The sequence below is a fragment of the Aquarana catesbeiana genome, linkage group LG03, assembly GCF_042186555.1.
Source record: "Aquarana catesbeiana isolate 2022-GZ linkage group LG03, ASM4218655v1, whole genome shotgun sequence".
Taxonomy (NCBI): Eukaryota; Metazoa; Chordata; class Amphibia; order Anura; family Ranidae; genus Aquarana; species Aquarana catesbeiana.
The window spans coordinates 66,622,705-66,650,574 of record NC_133326.1 but is presented as its reverse complement, the minus strand read 5'-3'; the positions used below and the strand labels follow the sequence as shown (position 1 = coordinate 66,650,574).

General features: G+C 44.1%; 1 protein-coding gene across 10 annotated transcripts in view; it reads right to left on the bottom strand.

The window, feature by feature from the left end:
* Positions 1-27,870, bottom strand: part of FAM227B (family with sequence similarity 227 member B) — a 651,639-nt gene that overhangs the window by 79,768 nt on the left and 544,001 nt on the right. For all 10 annotated transcript variants that reach the window (XM_073618643.1, XM_073618642.1, XM_073618640.1 and 7 more), the window contains 2 exons: positions 10,854-10,932; positions 2,658-2,732 (listed from right to left, as the gene is read on the bottom strand). In XM_073618643.1, coding sequence (XP_073474744.1) covers positions 2,658-2,732; positions 10,854-10,932 — 154 coding nt within the window. The remainder of the gene's footprint in view (positions 1-2,657; positions 2,733-10,853; positions 10,933-27,870) is intronic.

The following is a 27,870-nucleotide window of genomic DNA, read 5'->3' as shown; positions in this document are numbered from 1 at the left end:
GAACTTACTTAAAAAAGTTGTATAAAAACATTTTATGAATAGACCCCTAAAGCCCCTGTCACACTGGCTTTCTGATCAGGTCTGCCTGTCATTTTTTTAGGCGGACCTGATCGGACACTCCATTCACCTCTATAGGGCAGCGGATGTCAGCGGTGACATGCCCGCTGACACCGCGCTACTATCCCATCTGATTCTGTCTGCCAAATCCAGACAGGTGAAAAAACCCTATTTTACATCTGTCTGGCGGATCGGATGAAAACGGACAGGCGGTCTGGTTTCATCCAATCTCCCCATGGAGGAGAGCGGGGCTCTGACAGGTCTGTCTCAGCACAATGAGTGGCTGATGCTCCGCTAAGCAAAGCAGAGTTTGTCGGGTGGACCGCCGGTGTGAAATGTCCCTTAGTATGTTACTTATAGCAATGGGTTGTTTTTTTTTTTAAATTAAAGTGATACTAAAGTCTTGTTTTTTTCCCTTTAAAAATAACAAAGATGTTATACTTACCTGCTCTGTGAAATGGTTTAGCACAGAGCAGTCTGGATCCTCCTCTTCTCGGGTCCGTCTTCAGTGCTGCTGGCCCCCCCTCCTGTTGAGTGCCCCCACTGCAAGCAGCTTGCTATGGGGACACCCGAGCCAAGCTGCAGCTCTGTGTGTCCATTCAAACACGGAGCCGCAGTTCAGCCCCACCCCCCTCTCTCCTGATTGGCCAACTGACTTTGATTGACAGCAGCGGGAGCCAATGGCGACACTGATGTGCCAATCATGAGGGAGAGTCCCGGACGGCCGAGCTACTCGTGCTCATCGTTGGACAGAGATGGGGCTCAGGTAAGTATTAGGGGGGCTGAGGGGGGCTGCTGCACACAGAAGGCCTTTTATCTTAATGCATAGAATGCATTAAGATAGAAAACCTTCTGCCTTTACAACCACGTTAAGCTAAGGGTGTGTTATGTAACTAGTTTACATGTACATATTATTTTTAATGCAACTCTTTATTAATAATAAAAAATGTGAGACTACACGTTTTTACCAGTTGATTAGTTTTTTCCAGTTTACAGCAATAAGGAAAAGCACAACTCCAGTCAAAACTTTTTTTTTGAAGTGGGGTTTGGATAGAAACCCTATCAGGTTTGGATTGCCTTCTATGTCTTCGTTGGGGAGATTTTAGTGGGAAACAGACTGCAACAAAACCTTTTTCTTTCCAGTAAAATGCTTAAGGGTAAGAACTTCTGCCAGGTTTTTTAGTACTATCTGTGCCTTTCTTTTCTGGTAACAACTTCTTTACCTACTGTATTTCTTGTTCTGCTGTCATAGGGGCATGGCAGATAAGTAAAAAGTATCAGACGCAATTAAATATAGTGAATAGTGAATATTGCTCTTTAGGTCCCGTTAACATTGAGGAATTTGGAATCTTGGGTAGAATCGGTGCGATTGATTATTTTACAATCAATTGTTCCATGTATGTGCTAGAATAAACAAATAAAGGCCAAGTTTGTTCACCTTTGTGAAAAAATAATAAATGCACATATTTTGCATGCATTTAATACTTTTCTCACTGGAGCCTGCAGAACATTGCACACACTGCCTAGAGCTCTCTGCCTGTACCTCTGTATGGGCAGACGGTTCCTGAGCTGTAGGCAGTGTAAAAAAAAAATTTGAACGTGCTGATCATACTACAAGTCTGGCTGTTGCGGTGGCGGATGGGACTAGTTAATTTATTCACAGATTCTGTGAATGAATAACATGGCTGTGCAGGTGGAGCCATTTTCAAACTGTGGCAGTGGGTGTGGGGAGTGGATGCCCTGCCAGCTATCACAAACCAGAGATCTCTGGTGGCGGAAGGCAGGTGCATAGGAGCATGTTACATGTTACACCCTAAATATAGGTGGAACATGTAACATGCTCATGAAGGTGAACATATCCGTTAAAGTGGAACTGCAGTCTGCTCACATAATTTTTAATAAAAACATTTTTGCTATTCTAAAGTTTCCCTACAACCACTTTGCATATTATTTTATATATACTGTAATTCTGTACTTGCCAAATATGCTGCAGAAATCTCCCTCCACTGAGGCTGGCTGCATCCATTTTAACTGCGGGCAGCTGAAGCTGCTGCCTGACCACTTCCTGGATTTACACAGACGCGCACACACACACACACACACACACATATATATATATATATATATATATATATATATATATATATATATATATATATATATACAGACACACACACATATATATACAGACACACACTCACACCACTGCTTGCCTGCACATTTCATCTCTCTCAATAAATACTCATGGATCTTTGCAGTCTTCTGTTATCTCCACCCTCATCTAGCCCTCTCCAGCTCTGCAGCTCTCCTTGGCTCTACTGTAACTCATCCTATCTCCACTGTCATGCCCCCCCCCCCCTTGCTGGCAAACTCTTACGCGTGAGAGAGAGAGAGCTGTGCATGATTTCATAAGCCTAGGCTTTTTACCAGACAAGAAACAGGAAGTGGGCTGTATAAGATATTTGCTGGCAGAAAAAAAATGTTTTACTATCCAAAGTTAAAACAACAATAGATGGGAAGATCCACATATTACTCTTATGCTCGTACGTGCTATTATTAGAAATATAAAAATAATTTCTCAGATTTATTTTATTTCATACTTCTGTATTTGCTTCTTGACTTTCACATTCTGTTGCTGAATCTCTGCAAGTTCTTTTTGGGTCTTTGCTTCCAGCCTGTGAATTTAAACATCAGTTACTTTGTTTCAAAAATGAATTGTGCAAACATACACATATTACTTGTCGACAATATCTGAAAAAGTAATTCAACAGCTACAGTATATGTTCATACTGTCTAAAACTATTTTTATTGGCCAGTTACAGAGTACTGCATTGTGCCTGACCAAAGACAAGCCATTTACTAACTACACACATGAATATTTTAGATCAAATAACTCAATAGTCCACAACAATTTGCCCTAGCGTTTAATAGTGGAATGTTTGTTTTTTGAGCAACAGAACAATTCAAATTGTCCAAATCCAAATAATAGTCCAATATACAAATTGTTCAATATCCAAATCCAATATGTTATCATGTTTCATTAGGTTTGTACAGTAATCTAAGATTTTTTTGGTTAACTCAAAACTGGGAAATAATTAAAATTGTGTTTGGGATATTGATTGATGTAACCATAAAAATTAGAACATGATTAAAAGGCATTCTAGGAAGTGTTGAGACAAATATGTAATAACTTTTTGCAGTAAAACATAACTAAACATAATTAAACAGAAACACGCCTTGCAGATCACAGGACTAACAGGGTCGCTTTAGATTATTCTAACAGTCCTCCAGATGCATGGCTATATTGCCAATATATAAGCAAACATCTCTATTAACCTCCACAGAGACGAGGCAGTGTTATCTTAATGGACCTCACAGAGATCGTTTGGACTGTGGATCTGCAGTTTCCAGTTCTGCCTCTCCATGGTAGTTTACGTGTCCATGCACACAGGCATTTAGAGGCAGAAAACCCCCCACTGCCAGCATGTCCAGGAGCAGCAGCATTTTGTCAGAAAAAACGATTGATGTACCTAAACATGTGTAAGTGCTTGTAAACATTAGGTGCGTCTGGAGTTTACAAGCACTAATACATGTTGGTGGACAGTGAAAAATCATTATTTTGGAGAATTTATGATAATCCAGGAATTTTCTGTCTCTACAGGAAGTTCCCAGCATAATTTTGTGATCCATAGTGTGTGGTAGTGTGCATCTCCAGCCAGCTGAGCCAGGTAAGGCTGATGGGATGGGGCCAGGCACTGATGATGAGGCTGCATTGATGATGAGGCTGTATTAATGGGCACTGATGAGGCTGTATTAATGGGCACTGATGGCTGGGCACTGATGAGCCTGTATTAATGGGCACTGATGAGGCTGTATTTATGGCTGGGCGCTTCATTGATGGACACTGATGGCTGAGCACTGGTGAGGCTGTATTGATGGGTACTGATGGCTGGGCACTGATGAGGCTGCATTAATGGGCACTGATGGCTGGGCACTGATGAGGATGCATTGATGGGCACTGATGGCTGGGCACTGATGAGGCTGCATTAATGGGCACTGATAGCTGTGGGCACTGATGAGGCTGTACTGATGGGCACTGATGAGGCTGTACTGATGGGCACTGATGGCTGGGCACTAATGAGGCTGTACTGATGGGCACTGATGAGACTGCATTAATGGGCACTGGTTGCTGGGCACTTATGAGGCTGTATTGATGGGCACTATTGGATGGGTACAGATGAGGCTGCATTGATGGGCACTGGTGAGGCTGCATTGATGGGCAATGCAGTGCCCATCAATTCAACCTAACCAGTGCCCATCAATACAGCCTCACCAGTGCTCATCAACGCAGCCTCACCAATGCCATATTGGTGAGGCTGCATTGATGGGCACTGGTGAGGCTGCATTGATGGGCACTAATGATGAGGCTGCATTGATGGGCATTGGTGACTTGAGGTTGCATTGATGGGCACTGGTGGCTTGAGGCTGCATTGATGGGCACTGGTGAGGCTGAGCTGATGGGAACTGATCAGGCTGCATTGATGGGCACAGGTAAGGCTGCACTGATGGCTGGGCACTGATGATCTGTGTATTACGCTGTCCTGAACCCAGCATTCTGTATTACGCTCTCCTGAACTCATCGCTCTGTGTATTATGCTCTCCTGAACCCAGTGATCTGTGTTTTACGCTCTCTTGAACCCAGCGCTTTGTGTATTATGCTCTCTTGGACCCAGTGCTCGTTGTATTGCGCTTTCCTGAACCCATCGCTCTGTGTTTTACGCTCTCCTGAAACCAGCGCTCTGTATGTTATGCTCTCCTGAACCCAGCACTTTGTGTATCTCGCTCTCCTGAACCCAGCACTCGTTGTATTATGCTCTCCTGAACATAGCGCTCTGTGTATTAGGCTCTCTTGAACCCTGTGCTCTGTGTATTATGCTCTCCTGACCCCAGCTCTCGTTGTATTACATTAACCTGAACCCAGCACTCTGTGTATTGCGCTCTCCTGAACCCAGCACTCTGTATTACGCTCTCCTGAACCCAGCGCTCTGTCCTCTCTCTCCTGAACACTGTGTTATGCATTCCTGGTTTTATTGAACAATGTCCCTTTAAGACCCTCACACTGTACAATTTGGCCACACCCACCCTATGATGTGGTGTTCTACCCCGCAGAAAGGGGGGGTTCCTGAACCTATTCCCTGAAAAGAAAAGCCCTGGGCCCAGCCGTCCAAAAAGAACAGGCTGCACACGGTAAGCAATGGGCCAACAGGGAGAGATCCCCCTGGCCTTGACCAGTCCTGCATCCGCATGCGCCACCTGGGCTGGGTGGAATTAATAACGGGCACTGCAGACAGTCCTAATGGGAGCCATGTATTCAGCTTCTGTAGTGTTGTGTTAGGTCTGCACAGTTGTGCCCTTCAACCTCCGCTCAGGGCGCACCATGCAGGCCAATGCAGGGCTCTTATGGAAGCCCGAGACTTCCATGGCATTGGGCCTGCACTGCTGGCTGAACTCTTTCACTTTCACCTCAGGGTGCATGCCAACGCACAGCCCTTAAGGCCCACCAAAATCCTCAGCACCAGGCCCATAATGCTCTTAATCCGGCCCTGCACACATCAATATATAATTCTTTCTTTCTAGGCTACCCTCCGGATCATCTCCATTAAAGCGGGATTCCGGCCGTAAAAAAAAAAAAAAAAATGAAAACTCAGCAGCTACAAACAATGTAGCTGCTGACTTTAAATAAGTACTTACCTGTTGTCATGGTTATGCAATAGAGTTTTCTCTGTCAGCTTACCTGTCTCCATGTTTTCATCTCTAAAGACCAGCTGCCTCTCACCTGACTGGTTTTATAACCTCTCCTCTAAGCATGGCCCCACCCCAGGCCCTATCAGGGAACCCTATATTAACCTGTGCACTGCAAGCCAGCAGTGCTGATCAACCATTGTGTGTTAGCCTCCGTGTGTACTTGCTGTGTTTCCTATGTCTGATTCCTGTTACCGACTTTGGCCTGTTCTCAACTCTCTCTGTCTGCTTGTTACCCTGACCTTTGGCGTGTTATGTTTATCCTTGTCTGCTAGTCTCCCTGACCTTTGGCTTACCCCTTACTTCCCTGTCGTTTCAGCCTGCTGCCTCCTTCCTCTTCTCCTGTAGTCTTCGGTGAGCGTGAGCTGTGAGACCCTGGGGGCCGCTACCTGGAGCCAGACTGCAGCGCAGTCCATCCTCACCACTAGAGGCTCTGGTGAACACCCTCTGGCTCTTAGACTCCGCGCCCTGGGGAATCTATGCTCTAGCTCCCACTGGGATCCATGTTAGTTATCCTGTAGACCTGCTTCCTGAACCTTCCAGGTTTCAATCTGCAGCAGTCAGTCCTAGGGTCCACTACCTTAACGGTGCACTTCTGACCCCCCGGTTCAACAACCTCAACTGCTATCTGCTGCTGCACCTATCGCACCAGTCGCAGCCACACATTCATTACAACTGCCAGCTCTGGCCCGTTTCTCTGGGGACTCCAAGGCTTGCAGGGGGTTCCTTAGCCAGTGCACAATTCATTTTGAACTTCAGCCCCAAAACTTCCTGTCCGATCGGGTGAAAGTAGCCTATATTATATCCCTCCTGTCCGGCGAGGCGCTAGCTTGGGCTGCCCCTATGTGGAAACTGAATGATCCAGTGGTTTCTAGCCTATCTGATTTCTTGAAACTTTTTCGGAATATCTTCGAGGAACCGGGTTGTGTCTCCTCAGCGGCTAGCACTCTTTTACGTCTCCGTCAAGAGTCCGCTTCTGTGGGACAGTATGCTCTTCAGTTCCGTATCCTCACAGCTGAATTGAGCTGGAATAATGAGGCCCTAGTTGCAACCTTTTTACATGGCCTCTCTGACAGAGTGAAGGATGAATTAGCAGGAAGATTCGCTTTCAGGAGAGGGCCCTGGAAAAAAGACGCCAGCACTCCCCGTTCCTTAGGCAGCTTGAGCTCCCTGTCCCTTCTCTTCGATCCGAGGAGCACCCCCTGCCTGCTGAGGAACCTATGCAGCTGGGCTGGACCAAGTTGTCTCCTGAAGAACGCGCTAGGCGCAGAACTCTGGGCCTGTGCCTCTATTGTGGGACCAAAGGTAATTTTCGTGACACTTGTTCTCTTTGTCCGGAAAAATGATCGGGGCTAATACTTCTGGAAGTATTAGACCCTGAAGTATCACCTTCACCTTCTCGTCTTCTTCTTTCTGTGTTCCTTCATGTCGGCGCTTCCTCTCGTTCGGTCTCGGCACATCTGAATTCCGGAGCCGCTGGCAATTTCATGGATTGGGAAACTGCATCTTCCATGAGACTTACCCTTTTGCCCCTTTCAACGCCATTGGTGGTCTTGGCGATTGATGGCACTGTTCTCCCAGGGGGTCCTATCCGCTTCCAGACCCTTCCTGTTAAGATGGTAGGGACACTCCACCAAGAGTGGATATTCTTCCTTGTCTTACCTAAAGCTTCATCTCCTATCATATTAGGTCTTCCTTGATTACGGTTCCATTCTCCACACATTGACTGGACTGCTGGACGGATCCTGGCTTGGGGTTCCTCCTGTTCCTCTTCCTGCCTACTCAAGGTTACCCCAACAGAGAAACTTCCTGTTGCCACCATCCCAGTATCTTCTGCTCTTCCCGCTGCATATAGCGATTTCTGGAATGTCTCCTGCAATAGTCGGGCTGAGGCACTCTCTGGGTCATGTGGCACTCTGGATGAGGAGCCCACCTGTGAACTTGAGCCGATCATTCAATCCAGTTTGCATGGTCATTTACCTTTGCCTGTTCCTGGACCCCCTTGAACGCACACCCAGGCTGACTCGTCTACCAGTTCCACAGTCGATATGCCCTGTGATGCGATTCTGGTGGTCGCTGCACCTGGCAATGCTGTTCAGTCGGCCTCTGCACCAATTCAGCCTATGCCCAGTGAAGCTATCCAGGTTGACTTCTGTGACACATCACTTTCTAACCAACCTGGTCTCAGGGATCCACTGACTTCTGCCCAGTCTGATGATCCTGTGTTGGATGTCCAGCTCATCTTTAAGGGTCTGGGGGACCCTGCTCAGACTCCTGATGGTCTTCTTATGCCTTTACCCATTCCTAAGAAGCCTTAAGCCCTCAATAAGTCCTCTCGTCCTCTCCCTACCTCGGTTTCGGTCTCTGAGGATAACCTTAAGTACGAGGTTAGTCAAGTTCTCGATTCCCAGCTCCGTAGAGGCATTCTTCAGTACCTCATACATTGGGAAGGGTTTGGTCCTGAGGAGAGGTCTTGGATCACTGCATCTGAGATCTTTGCGCCTCGTCTGTTGAGGAGGTTTCATCTGGAGTTTCCCTTTAAACCAGGGCCAAGGCGGGGGAGGGGGAGGCCTCATAAGAGGGGGGGTACTGTCATGGTTATGCAATAGAGTTTTATCTGTCAGCTTACCTGTCTCCATGTGTTTATCTCTAAAGACCAGCTGCCTCTCACCTGACTGGTTTTATAACCTTTCCTCTAAGCATGGCCCCACCCCAGGCCCTATCAGGGAACCCTATATTAGAGAGGGAGTCCACCTACATCAACTAAAAAAAAAAATATTAAAAGCCAGCAGCTACAAATACTGCAGCTGCTGACTTTTAATACATGGCCACTTACCTGTCCCAGGGTCCAGCAATGTCGGCAGCCGACGCCGATAACCCGCTCTATTCTCGGCAGCTGCCGCCGCCATCCTAGGTGAATCAGGAAGAATCAGGAAGTGAAGCGCTTCACTTCCCGGTTCCCTACTGTGCATGCGCGAGTCGCGCTGCGCATCTTAACTGGTCCCCGCTATCTCCTGGGACCTGTGTGTTTCCCAGGAAGTGAAGCGCTTCACTTCCCGGTTCCCTACTGCGCATGCGCGAGTCGCGCTGCGCATCTTAACTGGTCCCCGCTATCTCCTGGGACCTGTGTGTTTCCCATGAGACAGCGCGGAGGGACAGGAAGAGGCAGGAAGAGGCATAGACTCCCGTGGGAGTCTATGCCGGAAGTGGATGCAAATACCTGTCTTAGACACATTGCCAAATGTGACACCGGAGGGGGAGAGGGTTCCGAAAAGCGGAAGTTCCATTTTTGTGTGGAACTCCACTTTAACCTGTGCACTGCAAGCCAGCAGTGCTGATCAACCATTGTGTGTTAGCCTCCGTGTGTACTTGCTGTGTTTCCTACATCTGATTCCTGTTACCGACTTTGGCCTGTTCTCGGCTCTCCCTGTCTGCTTGTTACCCTGACCTTTGGCTTGTTATGTTTATCCTTGTCTGCTAGTCGCCCTGACCTTTGGCTTACCCCTTACTTCCCTGTCGTTCCAGCCTGCTGCCTCCTTCCTCTTCTCTTGTAGTCTACGGTGAGTGTGAGCTGTGAGACCCTGGGGGCCACGATCTGGAGCCAGACTGCAGCGCAGTCCATCCTCACCACTAGAGGCTCTGGTGAACACCCGCTGGCTCTTAGACTCCGCGCCCTGGGGAATCTATGCTCTAGCTCCCACTGGGATCCATGTTAGTTATCCTGTAGACCTGCTTCCTGAACCTTCCAGGGTTCAATCCGCAGCAGTCAGTCCTAGGGTCCACTACCTTAGCGGTGCACTTCCGACTCCTACAGAGTGCATCTGTCACCTGGTCCCAGGTGACCTGACACCTGTCCTGGGTGCCTGCAATGTCGGCCGCCCGAGGCCGACCCGTCCCTCGGCTCTCGGGTCCCGGCACTGCCATCCTAGGTAAGGGAAACAGGCAGTGGAGCCTTGCGACTTCACTGCCAGTTTCCTACTGCGCACGCGCTCTGTGAATGGCCCCGTGGTGTTCTGGGAACACACACAGTCCCCAGAAGACAACGGGGCCGCTCACCGAGGAGCAGAAGACGCCGCAGAAAAGGAAGAGGCAGATTAGGAAGACTGCCTAGCAACAAGGGTTTAGGTAAGTTTAAAATGTTTTTTTTTTCAAATGTTTTTTTTTTTATTTTTTTTTTAGGATTTTTGGTGTATTTTTTTTTTCAGGGTGGCCCTCCACTTTAAACAGAGGCTGTGCTTGTGGTCGTGGACGTCGGCTGAGTCAACAGAGGCCTGGAATGTCTTTATAGCAGGATCTTTCAATTATTAGACAAAGTGCGGCAAGAAAGGAGGTCTGTATTCTAAATCCAAATAACTCCCAAGCTATCTTTTGTCATAATCTACAGTATACCATATGTTGGAGGACATCAGTGGGTACCTTGAGAAACAGTGTATGGAAGCCAATTATGACGTTGCCATGCAATATAGGGCAGCTAAACACAGTTGGATGCCTCAGCCCACTCATCCATACAATGTTTCTCAAGGTCCAACCGTGTAACCTGGGATCTCTACTGGCCCATCTCCTCCTTTCTATCTACATGCATAAAAATTTGGGAGTGGAAAATAGCAGAGGGGAGTGTTTCGGAAAAAAATACTTGTAAACGCAGACACAGCTAAATATGTCTAAATGTGCATAAATGCCTGTACTAAAAGCAAATTTTTCTGCCATGTTTTCCTGCCAGCAGTACTGGTGTTCAGGGGCCTTTTTTTTTCTAACATCCAGTGTGCATGAGGCCTTAGGCTTTATCAAATAACTCAATTAGAAGTATTTCACATTACTACACCAAAAGGCTAGAATCATGCTAGGAATACACATTCCTATTTACAGAAACTAAAAAATGGAATGCAATTCAATCACATATTTATTTGCCATGTCTGCCACAGATTTGAAAAATCAAAATGCTCTACATTTAAAAAGAAAACTAAAACGAAATCATGAAACTTTATGATGCTTACATTACACACTCTTGTTGTAAACGTTTTCTGTTCTGTTGGGTTTCCCTCTTGACATCTTCATAAGTGGGTCCAACAGGAGTGATTTCATCATTGTTAAGGAAACAACATGGGTTATACGGTACATGTACATTATATAATATATATAAAAATACATCACACCTGATATATTATCAAACACCTGAACATTTAGAAAGAAAACTATATTTTCTATATTTTTGTAAAAAGGTGGTAAAGCATTTAGAACTGCACCAGATGCAAGTTTGTAATCTAATGTTAATCACTTATTTTTTTTAATTGGAATCTCGCCATAATTTTGCAAAACTGCCAAAATATCTCTTTGCCTTCCCTGAAACTATGCAACAATAATTAATTTCAGTTCTTTCTCAGAACTATATTACCCTGGTCCAAAAACTGTCCCACTTTTCTTTAGATGTCTACAGAAAGTCAAACTTCAGAAACCCCCAGAAGTGCCCTGTAGTAACATCAGGGGCGGATCCAGAGTCTAGTCTCGGGAGGGGCACTGCCAGAAAATAAGGTGTTGCTTACAGAACACATGTATTAAAATATATGTATTTAACATATCATACAGGCCTAACCTTGTTTAAAACAGTGACACTGTTTTAAAGTGTTAGATGCATCCCCATGCCGGAATCCCATTTATTTGTATTCTAATGCCCCGTACACACGGTCGGACTTTGTTCAGACATTCCGACAACAAAATCCATGGATTTTTTCCGACGAATGTTGGCTCAAACTTGTCTTGCATACACACGGTCACACAAAGTTGTCGGAAAATCCGATCGTTCTAAACGCGGTGAGGTAAAACACGTACATCGGGACTATAAACGGGGCAGCGGCCAATAGCTTTCATCTCTTTATTTATTCTGAGCATGCGTGGCACTTTGTCCGTCGGATTTGTGTACACACGATCGGAATTTCCGACAACGGATTTTGTTGTCGGAAAATTTTATATCCTGCTCTCAAACTTTGTGTGTCGGAAAATCCGATGGAAAATGTCCGATGAAGCCCACACACGGTCGGAATTTCCGACAACACGCTCCGATCGGACATTTTCCATCGGAAAATCCGACCGTGTGTATGGGGCATAACACATGGTTGCACGGACACAGCCACTATGTCTCAATATGACATGCTGGTGCGGGTCCCCGAATGCACCCTGCAAGCATTCTAGGACCCACACATGACATATTGGGACACAATAGCTGTGTGTGTCAGTAGAAATAAATGGGATGCCGGCACAGGGATATGTGCAACACTTTATGGGACATTCCTTTCTGTTATTCCTTTAAGTATGTCCCACACTTTATTCATCCGCAAGCCAGTATCCGCAAGCCAGTAAAAGACAGCCCGCATGTTAAACACATGTCTGCAGCACACCCTGTGTGAATGAAGCTTAAAGGTGAATTTTACTGTCATTCTATAATCTATAGCATCATTATCATCATGATAATCACACAATACAGGTGCTGTGGCTCATGATGATAATGATGATTGGTAATTGTAATATGCAGCATGGAGGGGGTTAATGTACTCACTGACGTTACCAATGGCAATTAATTAACCCCTTGGTGCTGCATTAGTAGCAGTGTTTTTTTCAACCCCTTCATGCTGCAGCATAAAAGGGGTTAATTAACACTGATGGTGCCACTGCCACTAATGCAGCAAAAAGGGGTTAATTAATTGCCATTGGTCACGTCCATGAGTACATTAACCCCCTCCATGCTGCGTATTACAATTACCATTGTAACTGAATTAACACCCGTCCCCACCCCCCTCCCCTCCACTTCAGCAGTTCACACAGCTAAGACAGCTAAGGCAGTGTTGTGTTAAGGAGTTAAGGCAGTTAAGTAATCACTCACTTGCAGACAGTGCAGATGGGCTCTGGCTACAGGTCGGCAGCATCTTGTCTTCAATCTTGCGCTCCCGGCCTCTGAATTGTGACGTCACGCCAGCCGGGACTAAGGAGCTCCTGTCGGGTGGAGATCACTCCACCTGACAAGGGAAGTAACTGCTTAGAAAGCCAGGAGCACGCTGGACACGCACGCACCACTCTGCTGCAGCTCTGCTAATAATAATACACAGTGTGTAGCGGCGCCGGCGACCCCAGTATCACCGCGGTCTGTACTCCCATAACGACGCGACCGCCTGGGCCCCTCTAAATGATCTGATGGGGCACACTGAATATGTCTTAAGCCACCTGGGAGCTGCGAGGAGCGGGGGAAGCAGAAAAAGTCCCTTTTTAGACGATGCCTCGCCAAACGTAAATAGGTGGCGGAGGGAGAAAGCCTTAGAGTCAAATATTTTCGGGGAGGGGGGGGGGGGGCAATTGCCCCGTTGCGCCCCCCTTGATCCGCCCCTGAGTAACATTTTTGTCTGCAGTGAGACACTTTCAAGCAGTTCTGCCCATCTAAAAAGATGCCAGAGGTGCAATGTTTCTTATTTCAGCACTGTGACTAATTGCTTTTAGCAAAAGGAGTAGCAAATATAATAAAACAAAGTGCTGCCACACACCACAATGCTGTTGTCATATGCAGTGTAGTGTGTTGCATTGCATTAAAATGCTACATGTATTCATTTTAATGCAATGCACAGAGATGCATCTAATTGCACATCAACTCAACGCAAGTCTATTGAGGAAAAAAGCTTTTTATTACTTTGCCATTTGCAAGAACCCATACTGTAGCTATGTTACCACTGTGTCTTTACCAGACTGTATCCTCTAAAGTCAAAACCATCACTAAACCTATAATGTGTGTTTCAACCCAAAAACAACAAAATAAAATTAAAATATACTACAAAAAACCAACTCAAGAACAGAAGGACCCACATATTGCAACTAAATTGTATATTTATAATATCCTATAAAATACACCTAAAGTCATATAAAACTTGCATCCGCCGGGACTAAGGCAAACATAAGTGTCTGCTCTGCACGTCCAAAAAAATCCCCAAACTATTAGCATATATACAACATGTCATAAATTACAACCATTTAAAATACAGTATATTTGCATCTCAAAACATGTCATACTGTAATGCCCCGTACACGCGGTCGGATTTTCCGATGGAAAATGTCCGATCGGAGCGTGTTGTCGGAAATTCCGACCGTGTGTGGGCTCCATCGGACATTTTCCATCGGATTTTCCGACACACAAAGTTGGAGAGCAGGAGATAAAATTTTCCGACAACAAAATCCGATCGCGTCAATTCCGACCGTGTGTGGCCTGTTCCGACGCACAAAGTGCTACGCATGCTCAGAAGAAATTCCAAGACAGAACAGCTCGTTCTGGTAAACTTAGCGTTCGCAATGGATACAGCACTTTCGTCACGCTGCAATGTTAAAAATGGTTTAATACAGCGCAATCTCTTCTTCTTTATAATGAGACAAGAATTAAGTAGTTTTGCTGCTCATATTCACACACACTTCTCACAAAGTTTTATTTTTGTTTTTTTATTGGGATTCCCTGAATATATTGTTATTAGTTGTCACATCTGACAGAATTTTTTTTTTTTTATTTAATTTTTTTGGGGATTTTAAGCCTTTTTTTTATTTAATGTTTGGATTTTTTCAAAGGCTGATCTTTGTTCAATGTTATTTTTATTCTTCCTCCAGAATATTTTTGTGTGTGTTTTGTGTGTCAAGTTACCCCAACACCATTGATATCTTTTATTATTTAATCTCCAGGAGATTGTTTGGTGTTGGTGTCCCTTGTTAATTTCACATTGTATATTTGAAATGTACCTGAATCCTCACAAACAAACTGTCATTTTTGAAGTAAAACACATAGGAGAGTATAATTCAAAACAAAAATCCTTTATTAAGGGATCAGAACCAAACAAAGAGGAAGGCAACACTGGATCAACAAGAGAAATTAGCGAAGCCTTGGACCCCCACGGCAGACATCAATTCTTGAACATCAAAATTGGTGGCCTGAGGAGTCCATATGTAAGGGAGGGCAGTCTGGTTCAGAATTCGCAGAGATCCTGATAGCAGCAGATGACATGTGTGTCCCCAGGCTGTGGTACCACAAGAGGCTGCATCTTTTGGCCGACCAGACTGGATCCAGGGTCCTTACTTTCTGGTCTTCCTTTCACGCTTCCTTCCCGGCTGTGGCTGTGCAGTTGGAGATGTGGCAGGAGGAGGAGTAGGACCTGGAGGAGGACTGGGAGGACCTGGAGGAGAGGGAGGACGAGGAGGAGGACCTGCAGGAGGAGGACCATCACAAAGGTGTGTCTGAGCTGTCATTTGGCCCCTCATACCTTTGTTAAGAGCCTCCAATATGAGCGCCTCACACATGAGTTGTTGTCCCTCCTCCATCCTCTGCATTTTATAGGCAATGACGGCAGCAATGTCCTCCTCCACAGTGTGTGGTGCTCCCAGGACCTCTGTAGCCCTCCAAAAGAGTCCTCTGGTAGCCTCCTCTAGGGCACTCCTCCTCCTGACACTTTCTCTTTCCAGGGGGAGTGGAGGGACCTGCAGATCAGCCACCTCCTGGCTGAGACTTCCCTGTGTATGAAAAAAGGACATGGTTTTAGTTTTTGCTTCATCAATCACAATCATAAATTAGTACTCCCAACTAACATCTAGTTAACATCATTGATTGGACAAGCAGAAATATTTAGAGGAATGCTATACCTGGCTCAATCTGGGCTTCTCCACATGTGGCCTGGAAGGCCCAGGTTGGGCGTCAGAAGCCTCAGCCGGGGGGGAAGGAAGCGTGGAAGGAAGACTGGAGAGGGATGGCCTGGGTTCAGTCTGGCCTGCCAGAAAATGCAGCCTGTCGTAGTACAACATCCTGGGGACATAGATGTCATCTGCTGTTCCGGATCTCTGTGAATCCAGGACTTTCTTGCGCTCCCTCAGATATGTGCTCCTCAGGCCACCAATTAAGATCTTTAAATAGGTGATGTCTGCCGTGGGGATCACCTGCTTCACCTGCTTCACAATTTCACACAATTGCTCCAGTGCTGCCTTCCTCTTTGCTTGGTTCTTGAAATGGGGGTGTTTAATCTCCCACAGACAGGGCAGCTCCCTTAACATATCTAGGAATACTGACATGAAGTCATTATCTTTCATTAGCATATCCATGTTCACTGCAAGACACAACACAAGACAAAGCCTAATGTCAGCCAAATAGTTGTTTGTGTAGATGGGTTTGTTACTAGAATGAAATGCCAACTAGATTCTGTGTAAGGAGAGGACACTGAGCAGCTGTTTTCACATCTGGACACTGGAGCACTAGTGTGGGACACAAGAACACCATTTTTATTTGGGGGCCACACAGGTGCTCCAATGTATACTATAGGGGGGTCTCCATCTGTGAAGCTTGTACTAAACAGGTAAAGTATTGCAGCTTGACAAAGGCCAATAAAAAAAATACATCTTTGAACTCGGCTAAAATAGACAATTGTACCCCACTTCCAAGCAATGTTTCCTATTTCTAGTTCTGCCATCAAATATCTGTGTGCTAATTATACCATTTTTGTTTTACATAGGGGAGAAAAGACTCGGAGGACACCCCTCATCCAAGGAGACCACAGACCCCCCACCTCTGGAAGAAGGGGAACTAACACCAACACAAGAAGAGCAGGAGGAAGAAGAAGATGTGGTGGAGATTGGCACCACAACAGGTGAGTGTCTGCGACCACAGGCTCAGGTAAAAGAGATGGATGGTGGCAGATTTTTTATACCTGTTTTTGTTTTCTTTCTCTCTTTTTAGGTGATCGTGAGGTTGTGGATCCAGAACGTTTCACATCAGAAAGTGCCCAGATCCTGATCGGGGAGATCATGGGGTGTAATGTAGAACTGCAAAACATACAGCAAAAAATCAATGATGTTATTAAAAAAAATAATAACATCATTGATGTTTTGGGGCGAATTTAAAACCCCACAAAATCACTTTTTGGATTGTGGTCCAATCTTTTAAATATTTTTGCAATGTTTTGAAAAGCCAAATTTGGAGGATGCACACAGTGTGCCAACATGTGGTATCTGCCATCACGGGAGATCAATGGACGCGTTTTGGGGGTGCAACCCCTTCCTCAATTATAAAGTAGCGTTGAGGAAGGGCTTGCTCCCCCAAAACACGTCCCTTGATCCCCCCTGATGGCAGATAGCACATGTTGACATTCGTAAATTGGTGTGCATCTTCCAAATTTGGCTTTTCCAGGGGTGATTTCCCCCCATCTGAACGCTATATCAAACCCAGTTCCTAAATACTGATGTCTGATATAGCCTTCAGGTTTTACCTAATGTGAACTTTGTAAGTTCAAGTTTTTTGGCTTTCTTGTTGGTTTTACCCTGGCCTGTTTTATCTGAAATGGACATTTCGATTTTTGATAATACTAATGCAAAAATTGTTATACAACAAACATGTTGGTTTGTTTTAAAAACCTTTAGTAAATGCACATGTGATTGTGCAGGTATAAAAAAGTTGCTTACTCAAGAATGTGTGGATTATTGTGTCAACACTACAATACAACACTTTTGGGGTGATGTAATTGCTGTTTTCTGCAAAAATGGGGGTTATTTCCTAAGGGAAAATCCTCTTTGCACTACAAGTGCAGTTTGAGTGCAGTTGCAAGTGCACTTGTAGTGAAATGTGTTTTTACATTTAGGAAATAACAGCCAACAGTGCTTTGTATAAGGTTACACAATCACGATATTTTCTGCACTCAAAACATTTCTGTCAGGGTCAGCTAAAACAAACACAAGCAGTAAATGTCCACCAAGAATTTATTTTTTTTATAATTCTAAAAAGGCTTCACAGATTGTCTGGCATATTGATAGCCCCCCTACCCGCAAAGAACTCCAGGTAGCGTAACCGGACATCATGGGCACTCAGGGAGGGCAAGCCAGGACGGCCACTTTCAAGAGCCGTCAGTGTGGTTTGATGTAGGATTTCGGCCTCAGGCCCAACTGAGCCAGCATAGTTGGCCGAATGTTTCCTTAAAAAGTTATGGAGAACACAGCACGCCAGTATAATATGGTTCAGTTTATACTCCGCCATATGGATGGGTGTCATAAATAGGCGGAACTGGCTGGCCAGGATTCCAAATGTGTTCTCCACCACTCTTCGGGCTCTGGCCAGCCGGTAATTAAAAACCCTCTTTTCTGGGGTGAGGGTCCTCATTGGGAATGGCCACATCAGGTGGTCCCCCAGCGCAAACGCTTCATCAGCAACGAACACAAATGGGAGTCCTTCAACATTGTCCTCTGGAGCTGGCAAGTCCAAGCTGCCATTCTGGAGACACCTGTAAAACTCCGTCTGGGCGATGACTCCACCATCGGACATCCGGCCATTCTTCCCCACGTCCACATACAAGAAGTCGTAATTAGCCGACACCACCGCCAACATCACTATACTATTAAACCCCTTGTAATTATAATAGTACAACCCCGAGTTGGGTGGTGGGACGATGTGGACGTGTTTCCCATCAATTGCCCCTCCGCAGTTAGGAAAGTCCCACCGCTGGGCAAAGTGGGAGGCCACAGTCTGCCATTCCTGTGGCGTGGAAGGAAACTGTTGAGGAAAAAACAATAAACATTACTATTTTTACTCAGAAACATGGCAAGCAGATTATACACAAACATTATGGGGCAACCTCCAGATAGCATTTACTAAGGGGAATTTAACAAGGCCAAAGTATAAGGTACACCTATCATATTCCCCCTCCCCCCTCTCATGGGCCATTTCTAACATTATAGGGGGTGTGTGGAAATCTTGGACAGGTAACCCTCTTCACTTCATTGAGAGATGAATGCCTAAATAATGGGTATTACTTTGAACAGACCCTCCTTAGTTACACTATTGGCAGACCACTGGACAGGTAAGAAGTGTCATAATACAAAAATATAAATACACATTGTACACATTTGAGGACATTTGGACATTCTGCTATTACCTATCAAGATAATAATAGGATACAAAAACTTTAAACAGTACCATTTGAAAGTATACAGGCAGGCCCTTGCACCACATGCTTTGGGGAATTCATCCATAAATCTGACCACAAAAGAGATGGGTATAGTGTGTATGGGTTTGGCAAAGTCAGCAGATAGATGATTGAGGATAGAGAATTGGGATCAGCTGACTTAGCAGTTGGGGGAGGGAGGGTTACAAAAAATTTTGGGGGGACACCACAAAAAAAAAAACTCTGGCACTCTGCCTGAATTTAAATCAAAAATAACATTTCCAAACATTTTAGGGAGTGTTTGGGGTAAAGCACTACTATGGAGCTGATAAAATACATTGTTAAGTGACTACATGAGGTGAATATAGGGCAGGAGACACCATGCTGGGGAGGTTAGTGAAGGGCAAATATGTATGAAGGACCTAAAATAATAATTACATAAAAATCCAGCATGCATGAGAACAAAGGGGACATTCACAGCATATTACAATCATGGTAATTAGGGAATGAGGAAAGAAATACAATATATTAGCAAACATTCAATACAATAAAATGTGATATAAAAGGATAAAAATCTTACCTTCATATACTCCTTCTGCAGGACCTGGATGATGGCAGAACAGGTCTCTGGGATAATGATCCCCAGAGCCTGGGGGGAGATGCCTGTCGAGAACTTCAAGTCCTGCAGGCTTCTCCCTGTGGCCAAATACCGCAGGGTAGCGACCAACCTCTGCTCCGGAGTGATGGCTTGCCTCATGCAGGTATCCTGCCTGCTGATATAGGGGGTCAGCGAAGCCAACAAACGGTGAAACACGGGGTCCGTCATCCTGAGAAAGTTCCTGAAATCATCAGGATTATTCTCACGGATCTCACGGAGCAAAGGCATATGAGAGAACTGGTCATGCTGAAGCAACCAATTCCTGGTCCATGAACTCCTCCCCACCCTGTTCATGGACTGGACTTGTGTCAAGGTCAGGACCCCAACACCAAGCCCCCGCACAGCACGAACTCTACGAGGAGTACACATACAAAACATGGCTAGAAAATGGTCGGCTGCTCAGAACGAAGTAACAGAACGCACTGAAGAACAGCAAGGCCTGTGAAGAGCGACCTGAAAAACAGCAACGAGCGGACAAGATCACACAGAAAACTCCAATACGAACTGACTGCACGCACTGAAGAGCAGATACAAACCCACAAGCACAAACTGAATGGCAGAAAACGATCTGAAAGCCACGAGTCTGAAAAAGCGCGAATCGTCTCTCACCAAACTTTTACTAACACGAGATTAGCAAAAGGAGCCCAAAGGGTGCTGCGCTTGGTTCTGAACCGGCCTTTTCTAGTCTCGTCGTACGTGGTGTACGTGACCGTGTGGTTGGCGATCGGAAATTCCGACAACTTTGTGCGACCGTGTGTAGACAAAAGAAGTTTGAGCCAACATCCGTCGGAAAAAATCCTAGGATTTTGTTGTCGGAATGTCCGAACAAAGTCCGACCGTGTGTACGCCCCATTATATTGCATAATCCAGAATTGTATATTGACATGATGTGAATTAACAATGTTATTTACATATTACATTAATTAAATTTAGCCTCATATAAAGGTGTGTAACTGCCATAGTGTCATGGATGACATATGATTAAATTTATATGCAAAATCGTGGCATAAACAAAGTGTTATGCCGCGTACACATGATCGGAAATTCGGTCAGCAAAAGACCGATTAGAGCTTTTCGGCGGAAAATGCGACCGTGTGTATGCTCCATCGGACTTTTGCTGGCCGAATTCAAGCCAGCAAAAGATTGAGAGCAGGTTCTCAATTTTTCGGTCAGAAAAAGTTCCTATCCGAAAATTCGATCGTCTGTAGCAATTCCGATGCGCAAAATTCCTATGCATGCTCGGAAACAATTCGACGCATGCTCAGAAGCATTGAACTTCATTTTCTCGGCTTGTCGTAGTGTTGTACGTCACTGCGTTCTTGGCGGTCGTAAGTTCAGCAAACTTTTGTGTGACCGTGTGTATGCAAGGCAAGCTTAAGCGGAATCCCGTCGGAAAAGCCATCATATCTTTTTCCGACCAAAATCCCGATCGTGTGTACACGGCATTAGAACACAAACTGGGGTGCAACTGAGCACGATTGCATGTAAATGCACAACTGTCACAATAGTTGATGATCCACCCTGATATCCAGCATAGTGAAGGTACCTTCCGGATCCACTATGGTTCCCCTTGTTAGGATCTTTGGGTGAGATGTGATCTGGAAAGATGAATAAGTAATATATCCTGACTTTATGTTTATAAAACCAGAGAAACGATCAACCAGGAACCAACTCAAGTATGTTCCTCATGGCTGTAACCCATCTAATGTATCAGGTACTGGAGTCCTGGGAAAAAAAGTGTGGGAACTCACCCAAAATCCCCCCCACTTCAAAAATAAAAAAGGACTTGAGCCCTGCCCCACAGCACTGTCCTTCTTTGCCCCTTCAGCCCCTAGTAAAGTCCTTCTCTGCCCCCTTCACCCCCCCTTATAATGTCCACATCTGCCTCTTCACCCCCCACAGTAATGACCACCTCTGTCCTCTTTACTCCCCCCAGTAATGTCCTCTGCCCCCTTCAGCTCCCCCCCACAGTAATGCCCTCCTCTGCCCCCTTCACCTCCCCCCACAGTAATGTCCTCCTCTGCCCCCTTCACCCCCCTCCGCACAGTAATGTCTATCTCTGCCCCCTTCACCCCCCAGTTATGTCCACTTCTGTCCCCTTTACTCCCCTCCCCCCAGTAACGTCCTCTGTCCTTTACCCCCCCACAGTAATGTCCTCCTCTGTCCCCTTCACCTCCCCCCACAGTAATGTCTTCCTCTGCCCCCTTCACCCCCCCAGTAATGTCCACCTCTGCCCCCTTCACACCTCACCCCCACAGTAATTTCCTCCTCTGCCCCCTCACATCAGTTTCCTCCTCTCTGCTGTGGTGAGGCACCGCCACTGGGACACTCACATCGATGTACTGCTACTGTAACGCTTGACGCATGTAAACGCATCTAAGCATGCATTAACGCTAGACATGTTAAGCGCTAGAGCATTAATTCATTCCAATTGCCAGAATTCTGGTCAATGAAATTAAGTAAGTGCTTGACGTTTACGCATTTCAAGCTTTTTTTTAGGCAAAAATGTGGCTTACAAGAGGAAAGGGGTTTAGGAGTTAGCTAACACCCTGTGTGCACAGGGCCTTATACTCATTGATTGGTTATATATACATTGTTGTTCATACATTGTATCACAATCACAATATTTGTTGGTTGGCAACATTGTTATATCACATAATTGTATTTTGATACTCACCCATATAACACTGAGTGCAAATATTTTTGTTTTTCTCATTTGGATCATGGCAGATCCATATGCGTACTGTCAATCAAAAGTAAAGCAGCCCTGAAGGGGAACTTTTCTTTTCATTCCTTTTCTTTTCATTCATCTCCTGCTTTACAGATACATGGGGCTGGGAATACAGCTTTGTGTGGGAAGCCATCAAATACATGACAGCTTCCAAGCACTGGCACAGCCTTTTCTAAGTACTGATGTACCTCTGTATGTCAGCTGAGAGTTAATCTAGATTATAAACAATTCCTCAATCTGAGAACGGATGGTAATTCTTTAAGAATTTGTCTCTGCAATAGTTCTTAAAGTGGTGATAAAGTGGCGGAACTACCTGAATCTGCCTGGAGTTTGCATGTTCTCCCTGTGGCTGTGTGGGTTTCCTTCAGGTACACTGGTTTCCTCCCACACTCCAAAGACATGCTGGTAGGTTAATTGGCTCCTGTCCAAACTGGCCCATGCATGTGTATGTATGAATGTGAGCAGAGTTCCAGCCTGGGGAAAAAAATGAACAAATACTGTAGCTGCTGGAGGAGGAGGGCCAGATAAAACCACAGAAGTGACATACCTCGCTGCATCACTTATATATGTATATATATGTGTAAAGCACTGTGTAAATTGATGGCGCTATATAAGTACCTGTAATAAATAAATAAATACATTTGAGCACGTGTCGATAATGTTACCACAGTTAGCAGGTAGTTCTTAAGGGAGAAAAGTGCTATTAGGGCTAGGGATGGACCGATTATCGGTGTTACCGATATTCACCTTTTTTGGAAGTATCTGTATCGATCACAAATGTACCCAATATTACCGATATTGCTCCAAAGGTTTTCCTGGGGTGAAGCCTGCAGTACTGTTCTTTAGAGCGGACGGTCAGCTTTTTTGTAAAAACACGATTCGGCTCAGCTGCTCCGCTGTTATTACAAGCCATGGGAGGGGAAGTCCCACCGCCTTCCACCCTCCCATCCCACTGGCACGTCCGCTGGCTGGCTGAAGACCCGAACAAAGCCGATGCTTCGTTCGGGTCTCGGATCTAGTAACCCAAAAGTGATGTCATGACATCACTTCCCGGATTACTGGCATCTTAAAGGCACCAGTTTTAAAAGATAGAAAGTATTCAAAAACGTAGATCTTGACGTTTTGAATACTTTTAAGTGCAGAGGAGGGCTTTGGGGTGTTAAAGAACCCCGATCCTTCCATAAAGTTTACCCGTCACTGCCTATTACTGTCACAAGGGATGTTTACACTCCTTGTGACCACAATAACAGTAATAAAAAACTGTAAAAAGGATAGTGTAAAAATAGCATTTTTAAATGTACAGAATATCGGCAGAGAATATCGGCTATCGGCCTGAGAGGTGGTCGAAATATCGGTATCATATTGGCAGGGAAAAAAACGATATTGGCCGATCCCTAATTAGGGCTATATTGAATTCCCCTAAATACAGCATGTTTTCTATTGGCAAGCCAGATTGTCTTCATGTATGTCAAAGGCTGGGTTTGCTTCTAAATTCTGGTCCCATATTAGGCACAGAAACATATGAAATTAAAAACTTCCACGTTTACAGTTGTGTTTCTTTTGTAAATGTATAGAAAAGCTGCTCCACTTTATAACTGTAGATGGAGGCAACTTGCTGTGCGTGACAATTATATAATCATATCCAGAATATTTAACATTAACAGTGGAATGTTTTTCTGCTTAATTTGGGGCACTAACATTTCTTTGTAAATGAAGACAGAGCACAAGAAGTGGGGAACAGTATTCACAAATAATTAAATAATGCTCACATAGGCAATGAACAGCGAGGGCACCATTCCAAACAGATGGGAATTCTGTTTATTCTACAGCATTACTACTAAATGCCTAATCAAATAAATAAACCTCAGATAAGCAAAAATTTCCACATTTAAGGCCCACAACGTTATTTAATTTTCTTTTTTTTCCAATTCCCACTGTAATGTATAACAAAAACGTTCAGTGAAAAGAATAGAAGAAGATAATGTATTTTGGCAAGTGCTGGCAAACATTCATATTCATAAAACAATTTTCATGGTTGCTGGAATGTTGACTTATCCATCATGGCAGAGCATAACTAGACCAGTACTGATGAATGTATTAATGAGCATGGCTGTAACCTATTGAAAGGCACAGGATTTTGCCAGCTCAGGTTGATTTAATTATGGAAACATTTTCCAGCACTTAACTGAATGAATCAATATTTCTTGATCTAATTTTATACCTTTTTTATTCTCAGTAGAATTTCAATGTGCTTTTTTAAGTGCAGCAATTTCGTATATTTCATAGACAAGATGGAGGAGTGAGGTGACAATTTTAAAATATTCTATAATCAAGATTCAATTAGTGCAACCAAACCTAAGCCAATGATAAAAATCTTAAAAACTATTAAAAAATGATATCCAGTTGCTGCTAACACCATAAAGCATTTTTCACTACAGTTGATAGAAATATATACTCCAACTTATTAGTGCATAACTGTGTACCACAGATCAATTCGCTCAAATAAAGTGCAACAATATGTATAACTCTAAACATATGCAATAAATATACACAATATAAGGTGCAGTAGTATATAAACACAAAACTATATGCATTAAATAATGTAATACTGTAAACAAACTGATTATAAAGAGCAAAGTGTCCATAAATTCATGTATATAAAATAAAGTGCAAAGTGTCCATACATCTCAAAGGATGAAATTAAAAATGGTATAAAGTAGTCCTTTGATTTAAATAGATTATTTAATTCTAAGTGCTATTCCACCATGGTGTAGATAATGAATCCAAAACATGCTTGTGCTGTTCTCCACATATGTTCTCTAGCCGCTCACCTCACACTATAATCCCTGTTTCTGTGTCTCCTGTCAGCTCCCAGACCTTCAGGGGATAACGGTGTATGAAAGAGGAACAAAGCATAGAATCTAATGCTCTGTCTTTTTAAATTTTAATCCCATAAAATATAAGAAAGTAGTACACTTACATACAAGGCAGCAGTGCTAGCTGTTGCACGCATAAGATCCACTACTGAGGAAGTCCATACCCAGAGACGTAACGCCTATGGGGGGGTGAAGCCTGTTTTGTCTGGCATCATCCTCTGGCCATCTCGTTGTATGAGGATCTTATTGATATGCGTTTAACAGATAGCACTGCTAAAGTGCCTTGTATGTGAGTGTACTACTTTCTTATATTTTTGGGATTAAAATTTTTAAACGGAAAGTGCTAGATTCTATGCTTTGTTCCTTTTTCATACATCGTTATCCCTTGAGTATTCCTGAGGGTCTGGGAGCTGACAGCAGACACGGAGAGATAGCACACTACATAGAACCTGCATTATCTCCTGAGGGGAACAGCTAATTATGGCCCGCTGGTGAAACAGGGATTATAGTGTGAGGTGAGCGGCTAGAGAACACAGGTGGAGGAGAGCACGAGCATTTTTTGGATTCATTATCTACACGATGGTGGAATAGCACTTAGAATGAAATAATCTATTTAAATCAAAGGACTACATTATACAATTTAAAATGTTATCCTTTGAGATCTATGGACACTTTGCACGTTATTTTATATACATGAATTTATGGACACTTTGCACTTTATAATCAGTATTACATTATTAAATGTACATAGTTTTGTGTTTATATACTACTGCACCTTATATTGTGTATAGTTATTGCATATGTTTAGTGTTATAGCTTTATTTGAGAGAATTGATCTGTGGTACACAGTTATGCACTAACAAGTTGGAGTGACGCTGCACCGATTTAAATATAGGTATTCTGCCAATTTTAGGAACACCAAAAGATTTTAAAAACCCCGAATGACGAGGTTCTGAATGTTCAATCAACGTAAAAACAGCAAGAAATGCTATTAAATTGAATCAGAACAATGGTGGCTGCCATTGCTGAATTCAGTTTTTGCTAAACCCCCAGCTGTTAGGTTGATGCTGTTGATGCTTTGGCTTTAATGCTGTCTTAAACCTTAAACTAATATAGAGAGAAAAAAAAATTGACACTTTTTTACACCATGCTTTTCTCACGTCTGTTTCTTCAGCCCTGGAAGATTTTGGCTGCTCAATGATACGGCACTGCTTCGCTTTAACTGACAATTGCGTGGTCGTGCGATGCTGTACCCAAACAAAATTGATGTCCTTTTTTTCCCACAAATAGAGCTTTCTTTTGGTGTTATTTGATCACCTCTGCGGTTTTTATTTTTTTTGTGCTATAAACAAAAGAAGAGTGACAATTTTGAAAAAAAAAATATCTTTTACATTTTGCTATAATAAATATCCCAATTTTTTTTTCAAAAACTAATTTTTTTCCTCAGTTTAGGCCGATATGTATTCGACATATTTTTAGTAAAAAAAAATCGCAATAAGCGTATATTGATTGGTTTGCGCTAAAGTTATTACGTCTATAAAATAGGGGATAGATTTATGGCATTTTTATTATTATTTTTTTTTTTTTTATTAGTAATGGCGGTGATTTGTGATTTTTATCGGGACTGCGTATTGCGGTGGACAAAGTGGACACTTTTGACATATTTTTGTGACCATTGACAATCATACAGCGATCAATGCTATAAAAATGCACTGACTACTGTATAAGTGTCACTGGCAGGGAAGGGGTTAACACTAGGGGGCGATCAAGGGGTTAACTCTGTTCCATAGGTGTGTTCTAACTGTGGGGAGGATGGGACTGACTAGGCGAGGAGAGAGATTGGTGTTCATACTTAGTATGAACACATGATCTGTCTCCTCTCCCCTGAGAGAACAGGGATTTGTGTGTTTACGCGCACGCCTCCTACAGCGTCTTAAAGGGCGGCCGTACAGCTACGATAGTATAACTGCGGTGGCCAGTTGGGAAGCGGTTAAAGGTACTTACAGTAAGTTAGACACAGCCAGGCAACCAACGTTTTCAGTAGGAGGCCAGTAATGGCAGCCTGCATACTTATCTCATGACAGAGCAGTGTTGCCAACCTACCACAGCATTTTTTTACTGACAAAACATGAACAATTTACTGATAGGGCACATTTTTTACTGGCAACCTGAAAAATGACATTACTCCTAATAAAAATGAAAGACAATTAGTATTTAAACATATATATATACAATATGAAAACACTGACAATACCCATAACATGTCATGTGCCTGGTTTATACTTAAAAAGTCAACACAGCATGACAAATTATTGCCCCCTGGTATTTACATACAGTTGAAAAAAAGTCCAGCAAGCGCCAGGACGTCTCCTACAGTTGATTCAGTTGTGGGATCGGGGCACCACCAGCACAGAGCTTGCTCAGGAGTGGCAGTAGGCAGGTGTGAGTATATCGGCATGCAGAGTGAGGCAAAAACTTTTGGAGGATGGCCTGGTGTCAAGAAGGGCAGCAAAGAAGCCACTTTTCTCCAGGAAAAACATCACGGACAGACTGATATTCTGCAAAAGGTACAGGGATTGGACTGCTGAGGACTGGGGTAAAGTCATTTCCTCTGATGAATCTCCTTTCTGATTGTTTGGGGCATCCATAAAAAAACCTTGTCCAGAGAAGAAAAGGTAAGCGCTACCATCATTCTTGTGTCATGCCAACAGTAAAGCATCCTGAGGCTATTCATGTGTGGGGTTGCTTCTCAGCCATGGGAGTAGGCTCACTCATATTTTTGCCTAAGAACACAGCCATGGAAAGGCACGTTTGTGC